The 8335-nt window shown below is 34.1% G+C and overlaps 1 protein-coding gene across 8 annotated transcripts in view; it reads left to right on the top strand.

The window, feature by feature from the left end:
- The first annotated feature begins 2620 nt into the window (after window positions 1-2620).
- Window positions 2621-8335, top strand: part of LOC146004049 (zinc finger MYM-type protein 1-like) — a 29290-nt gene continuing 23575 nt past the window's right edge. For 7 of the 8 annotated variants that reach the window (XM_083142653.1, XM_083142655.1, XM_083142656.1 and 4 more), the window contains exon 1: window positions 2756-2933. In XM_083142653.1, coding sequence (XP_082998779.1) covers window positions 2928-2933 — 6 coding nt within the window. In that variant the 5' untranslated portion in view covers window positions 2756-2927. Of the gene's footprint in view, window positions 2732-2755; window positions 2934-8335 lie in introns of those variants that run through there. The other variant, XM_083142652.1, reaches the window with a different exon arrangement.

Raw genomic sequence — 8335 nt, 5'->3', positions numbered from 1 at the left:
TGACAAGTCTCTACACATAGTGCTCAAGTTTGCTGCGACAACACTGGAAGCTCAAGAAATTACGTGCAATATTATCAACAACAGGGTTATAGAACATTCTCCGTCTTGCCTTGATAAGTATTTATTTCTCTCCTTAAATTATCGTCACATTATTCAAGAAGCCAAAATCCTAATTTTATCTAATGTAAACAGAAACATTTCCTGAAGATGTGTGCGTGGCGGGGGGGGGGGGTCGGGCCCCCTGATTTCCACCTTTGATACACGCTATTTACAATAGAAGGGTTATAGAACATTCTAGGTCTTGCCTCGATAATTATTTCTCCTTAAATTATCGTCACATTATTCAAGAAGACAAGAGCCTAATTTTATCTAGTGTAAACTCAAAAATTTCCTGGTGGGGGGCTCGAGCCACCTGATCCCCACCTTGGATATGCGCTAGTAACAATAACAGGGATACAGAACATTCTCCGTCTTTTCTCGATAATTATTTCTCCTTAAATTATCGTCACATTATTCAAGAAGCAAATATCCTAATTTTATCTAGCATAAACAGAGAAATGTTTCCTGAAAAGGGGGGGGGGGGCTCGAGCCCCTGATTCCCACCTTAGATACGCGCTATTAACAATAACAGGGATAAAGAACATTCTCCGTATTGCCTCTATAATTATTTATCTCCTTAAATTATCGTCACATTATCTTATTTCACACCACAAGAAACCAAAAACCTCATTTTATCTAGTGTAAACCGAAAACTTTCGGGGAGGCTCAAGCCCCTAAGCCCCCTTGGATACGTGCCTGGTTCCGGGTTCAATAATGGCACATAGTGGTTTGGACTCCACTTTAAACTGTAGGTCCAGTCCCGATTAGCCTATCTGTGCATAAAGTAAACAACTCCTGTAAGAAGATTTCTAAATACGGTTGCTAACTCATTATCAAGTCAATAATTCTGCAGCTATTTTTCAAACCTACAGATATATTTTATCAAAAGCTATTTTTGTGATTGCTTCTTAATAGTAGAACGAATATAAAATTGTTATTTTATTTTTATTTTGGATACCATATCGAAATTAGAAGATGACAAGTATATATAATCGTGATGATGAAAGGGACATATCAAATTACCTCTGTCTTAGTATGTCAATATAGACCTAACTAAACAACTTTGTGTGTTGCTGGAGGAAGCAACGTGATGACAACATCAAGCAACTCCACTCCACCCCTTGTACACTCAGTTTCAGTCATAACTTTTTGGCCAAGTTATGGCAGACAGTTAATTATATTTCTATATTTTTGCCACATTTCAAGTATCTATTTCTTTTCATTATGTGGCACATTTTCAAAGCAATTTGATGCATCGTTCCTGTGATGGCCAGGAGCTGCACCCTCAGGCCCATAATTCTGTGCTAATCTTGATCATATTATGCACAATTTTGCGTCACCCAAGCCTACTGGCTGCTTAAGCATGCAAGGGGGCATTAGATCACAGTTTCTGTTTCAAAAGGTTTGGAAATTCCTTTCGCTTTCCAATGATGAAGTTAAGGAAGTTGAAAGAAAAGCTTAAATTAATTCCATTCAACTTATTATTTACTACGACTTTCGTAAACCTATTCACTAAATCAGTGTTTCAGCAAAGGACAACAAAGCTTTTTATTGAATGATAATATGTGAACTTGTCTGTAATATAGATAATATTCACAAGTAAAAATATACATGGAGTGAACACCATAATAAACTTATTTATTGAACCATTCGCATTTTCCCAACTGTATATATTTATTGAATTAGATTGTGTGGATAATCGTGTGGACACAGCAATTTTTGGGTGGGCAATCGCCCATTCGTGCCCGCCCCTGTCGCCGTCCCTGTGTAATTGTGAAAATAAAGCACGCCAATTAATGTTCGACAATCCACGTCTTAAACATTCCTTCATCGGGTAACATACTAAGCAGCAGAGAGTTTTACAGGTTTTTCCATTTGGGTGGTGGAACGGTACATTTACAGCCAAATTAACCATAAATTTGACCTTATGAAAAAATTGGGGAGTAATAGGAGGCTAAATCATTGCTAGGCAGTGCATGAAGCAAAGTTTTAAAAATCAATTCATTCTGAATCACAGAACAGAAATTTTACCGCACTGATATTAAAAGATTAAGCTAGCATCATTATTGACTTGCACACAAAAACACGAAAAGAAATTAAATATTTACTGCAAAATTTATTAAACAAGTCCTATCCATGGCATGTTGAGACTAAGTAGTTCGCCATTTCTCCACTAACGTCGCTAAATGCTTGAAAGGTGCTACCATCTAACGGAATGCGTTCCAAACAATCGTGTCCCAGTTCGCCGTTTTCTGGGTTCTTGCTTGCAGAGTTTGAGATTATTCGGAATCAAAACAACAGACAGAAATTTCCATACCCAAGTAGGTTCCAATTTATTCAAAATAATAAATGGAAGAATGGTGCATGGACAGACACGTAGTCAGGGGATGTGCTCGGGGGCTTAAGAGCCCCCAGAAATTCAACAAATGTATTGTTAGTTTGAACCCCCTCCGACTGGATTTTCACGAACACATTTTTACTTATTTCATATGGGCAAGAGTTAGGTGGCAGAGTAGCCTCAGTTGAGATCGGGACAAGAAATTTCGATATTTAGCACTCCCTTAGGAGAGATCACAACACTGTTGTGCTAGGATGACACTTAACAGTACCTTGCAACCCTGACACAGTACTGGTAACTATAGACTATATACAGCGCGTTCATCTTTAACACGAGTAGTTAGTATTTAATATTTGTTGATCAACAAAACAATCTGTACCAGATTCGTTCAACTTGCCTAAACTTACAACTTTTGGACGGAACACACAATAAAAGCAATAGTTTATGTGCTTTGATACACACACACTGAGGAAACAGTAGATAATTTATAATGCCAGTAAGTACTAAATTGTTTTCGTTCTATCCTACAGGTTTATTGAGTGGGAACAGCAATTATTTATCTGAGAAATGAAAACTATTATCTATTAGAGCATTATACTCAGGGAAGTAATCTATATGTAACCACAGACATATAGGAAACAGTAATGAATGTATTTTTGTCCTCTAAGATTCCCTTGCATTTCTTTATATTTTAAAATTTGCTTCAAGAGCATTTTGATTTTGGTTAAAACTAGATTAGAGAATGATCACATACTGTTGAAAGAGAACACATTACTAGAGGCAAATATACTTTCTAGTACCATAACCTTGCAACAGGTGTAACAAGAAAAATGTTGGTGCTTTCAGTGGGCAGTGACAAATTTACAGTTGAGAAGCTTGATAAGGAAATAGGATGAGTCCACTTTTTGGTTTGAAACAAATCAACTTACAATTAATGAAAATAAAACAGAAAATATTTTTTACACTAGGAAATTGCCATGACATGTACTTCTATAAAATTTATTGGTTTACTCCAAATTATCTTGGGAGTCCCAAACAAGTCACCTATGCTCTAAACTTGCCAGGGTGGTATTTCTACTTAAAAAGCTTAGAACATGCATCAACAAGGATTTGTTGGTGCAATCATATTATGCATTTTTTCATAGCCTTCTCACTTATGGAATTCTCTTGTGGGGAAACTCATCTGGTGCTGGGGATGTATTTATCTGGCATAAAAAAGCATTATGAAGCATGGCTGGGGTCTTTGATCAGTCTGTTTGATGTAAAACTCCCTTTAAAGAACTCAAAATAATGACTATACCAAGCTTTTATATATATATAAATATATATCTGTGCTTAACAGTACCTTGCAACCCTGACACAGTACTGGTAAATATATATATATATATATATATATATATATATATATATATATATATATATATTTACCTGTCTAGTGTATACAAAAGAAAATGTACATAATTATAACTCAAGACACACTGTGCACAGACACAATACAAGATTTTGTTACAAGCTCGACACCTTCAATCAGATTAAGTAAAACACATAATAGTTATAAGTATTTAGGAATTATGTTATACAACATGTTAACAGAAACTGCTCACAGTCTCTCTCTTAAAAAAAATTAAAAGTGTACTTCAACTTTGGTTTAAAGAAAAGGTCTTCTACAAACTGGAAGAATTTGAAATCCAACCCAAAAATGATTTAATGCATTGTATTGCTTATTTCCTGTTTTTATGTATTATTGTTATTATGTATATGAATCTTGAATATGCAAATGAATTATGGTTTCTGACTGCAACCAGTCACCTTCAAAAAGTTGAATCAGTTCAAAAACTTTTTATCAGATTATTATGCACGAAGTTTGAAAACAAAAAATTACTACGACCAACCACTAGCGTACGCAGGATTTCATCAAGGGGGGATTATTTCTAAAGCTTTCTCCAAATTCACATTACCATTGTTTTATTATACTTTAATTAAATAATATAGTTAATTAATAATACTTATTAAGTAGTTGAATTACTACTAATAATACTACTAGTAATACCTCTACTACTATTAAGTAGTAGAGATCTATGTAAATATAGTATTTATGAAAGCAATAGGATGAAATTACTTTCTAGTCATTCGATTTTGACAAATTCTAGGAGCATTTTTTTGTTTCTTTGTTACAAAATAATTGTCTACCCAACGAGGTGAGACATTTTAAGTGTGATGAAAAACAAGAAAATAAATTGAAATAATCAAAGTATGGAACTCATCCAAGGAGCTGTGGTGGTCTGGTCGGTAGAGCGTCTGACAACCATGCGGGAGATCAGGGTTTGATTCCTGGAATTGGTTGAAATTTTTCAGCTCTTGTCCCCGCATAAATCCTCTGGATTGTCTTGCTGTTCTTACCAATAAACCAATAAAACATTTTACAGTAGTTAAACTTATTGTCGTTTGAATTCAGAAATTCAAACGTGCCGGTGTAAACAATGGGAAAGCGGACTGGTGGCTGTGTATTCTTGTCCACCTAGCTTTTGTCTACACATTACCCGCTTACAACGAACCAACAACTTTCATTAGTTAATGCTCATTGTTCACACACAAAAATTACATGTTCATTGAACATTGATGCAGCTGAGATACTAAACATTTCTATTTTAAATCATAGGTGCCCTCATATTTTATTTTCAAGAATTCGTGTTTATTTTCAAGGCATTCACTCTGAAAGACGCGTGTGTTTGGAATACTCTGCTTTTCTTCATGTTGCATGGGAATATTATTATTATAGTAGTAGTAGTAGTAGTATTGTCGCAGATCTTTGACTGTGATAAATTGGCCATTTTTAATTTTCTCCACAGCATTTTTCATAATATTTCAAAAGCTCAAAGGGGGGGGGGGTTAAACCCTGTACCCCCCCTTGCATACACCACTGTGACCAACATTACTCTGAATGGTTAACACAGTTGAATATGTTTACCTTAAAAATGAAAAGGATAAAGATCTTCTGTACAAAATTTAACTTTCCAAGTTGACAGTGAATACTTTTTTAATAATATAGCTTATAAAATTCCCAGATATTCCCATAGGTATATCTCAATTCTCACATGCCTAAACAAGGCCAGAGGTTTAGTAGCTGATCTTGTTGAAACCTACAATTTGAATTTATGTTGATGTATAAGATTGTAGGATCCACTGTTTTATTTTATAATTATGAATTTTTTTTTAAATTTTGTATAACCAATTATGACATAGTGATATACCTGGTTGTTTAATCGTTATCATCACTTCAATAAATACGATTATTATTATTATTAGAACAATACACAGTTAATTGCACAATATTATATAACAATAAACAATTATTAGTATCAGAGATATAATAGTTCTCATTGAAAACTGTAACTTGAAGTGTAAATATGCTGCTCTCACTTGTTATGTTATTCTACAGCTTATGTATTTTATTCGTGTAACTTTGTATTTTTTTATTTGACTTAGTGCTGTATTAGGTTTCATACTGTGCTCAACACTTAAAATAAACTATTATTATAAATATGGCAGTGGCAATATAACATAATATCTCATCATTACTAATATTATAATTGTCGTATGTCTACATACTCTTACTTTATATATGCATATACTCTCATATTATGTATATCATTTTGTAGTTCCATGTAATCCCTCTCTATATATAATTATATATTTACATGTAACCAATAACTGACAACATCTATTGCATTCTACAATGTCTAACGATGAATAAATGTATTGTCGAACTGAAAGGGAAGAGGGAAAGATTCTCAAGTATGCTTCTGGTAGAAACATTACTCCTTGAATGCGATGCTGTCATATGTTGAATTAACCAGTCAGTTTGTGCTGTGATTACAACATTATTATTTTGTCGGATGAGTGGGCATTTGTGTTGTACATGTAATGCAGTCATTGAAAGAAGTAACTTGACACTTATACAATCTATTATTTAGCAAGTTATTACAACACAACAAAATAATGTTAGCTGTTTATCCGAATGGCTTTGTCATCACATTGCAGAACTTTTAAAGTATTTGCAACACAACAAATTTACATTAAAATGTAGTGTACACAACTGTAAACACAGAAGACAACGAACACAATGTATTTACAACACACAACTACACAGTTACCAGACGTAATCATGTTATAAATTCTAATAATCTTTTTAATGTAAGGTCACCATATTCAAAAAGTAAGCAGGAGCATAGTGCAGAATCTTTCCCAATACTTCTCCCATCCCCCTCCCTGGATATTGGAAGGACAATTTAGAACTATATATTTCATACATGTAATCTCATTTCACTCACAGTAATTTGTGTAAAGAAAGTATGTTTATTATTATTATTGTAAGGACAGAATTTTTGTGGGGAAAGCATTGCCCCCCCCCCCCCTGGAGAAAATCCACATATCCAACCTTCCGTTTTTCTGCTAATAAAAGTAATTTTCATGATTTCAGGATGGGAAAGAATTGTGAATGTTCATAAAGTCAGAACTCTGCCATTTCTCATGTGGAAAATCATAATTAACGATTTCCAGGGTTCATGCCAGAAACTCAGAGAAATATGTGCAAAAGAAGTTTCGTGAACTTCTACTATCAACATGGAGACAACTTGAATAATTCCTATTTAGAATGCTGAGATTTTTTCTTTCCATACTGCAGATTTTTTTTTATCCCTTTTGCACTCGATAATAATAATTTTATTTCTGTTGACTCATGCGAGTACGTATGGAAAACATCAGCCATACAATAATGTAATGTAATGTTTAGGCTCTGGATATTTCACCAATATATATCTCGCATACAGTATTTTGTGCTTTATCTTGGATGGTACCGGTACCTACATATTAATAGTGCAAGAGTATTTGAACTTACATACTGAATTATCGACTTTCATTCAATTAATTAGCTTTGCAATTTATTTTTAAACTTGAAATTATTACATGTAATTTGCCACAGCAATATATTGTTGTTGGTAATTAAAATTGATGCAGTAGATTTCCAAAATTGTTGGTATTAAAGGAAAAATTAATGAAATCAATAATATAAGCAGTGATTCATAGCTAAGTCCATAGAACAATAGAAGTCTTTTAAAACATGGTTGAAGGGATTTTGAGTGTAACATGTAAGTGGTGGTGGACAGACATTTAATATTTCTCGCTGTGATATAAAATATAAACTTTCTTTGGAAATATATCACAGGACATAGCACTGCAAAATGAATTTTGTGTATTTTTAATATTGCATGCCACTTTTTTACCGATGTGTATGACCATCAAGGTTGACATTTTTCCAGACTTGCTCTACAAGAAAGAAACCAAGATTGTTTGTGGGAACTCCACTATCCTCCTTTTGGATTTTGCTTTGGTAGTGGGAGTTCAACATTCAACCTATTGGGCTGTTGAGTACATAATACATATGTTACCATACTGGAACAATGGTATCCTTATCATTGTATTGTCAGCATGGGATATTTTCTGAGTGCTCTACATCTGGTTAGCTAGAAAAGTTCATGTACACAGGGAAAATAAATTGTTGTTCATAAATATGTGGTAATCACAAGAAGCATATTGATCCTCCTTCAGCAGCCTAAAATAACTTACATGCTTGTTTAATGGGAAATGTAGGATGCTTGTATTTTTGTACCCATGTATAAGCTATTTTACAAACAACTTGATGAAGTACTGCATCATAACTATGGCTTGCAAGTTGAAGAAAAAATCTCAAAAATTACCTATACAACTTTTGTGGAATGTCTGGAGTAGAGACGCGCAAAGGCGAATGCTTGTGGGTGGGGTCAGACTAGGTGGGGAAGGGTGCTGGATGAAAGCAACGAAGTGCTGCACGGTATAATGGCTGTAAAGCAAAATGCTTTC

The sequence above is a fragment of the Lepisma saccharinum genome, chromosome 21 (assembly GCF_977018435.1).
Source record: "Lepisma saccharinum chromosome 21, izLepSacc3.1, whole genome shotgun sequence".
Classification (NCBI taxonomy): Eukaryota; Metazoa; Arthropoda; class Insecta; order Zygentoma; family Lepismatidae; genus Lepisma; species Lepisma saccharinum.
Note: the sequence above shows the minus strand (reverse complement) of the source record. Positions and strands in the feature narration are given on the sequence as shown.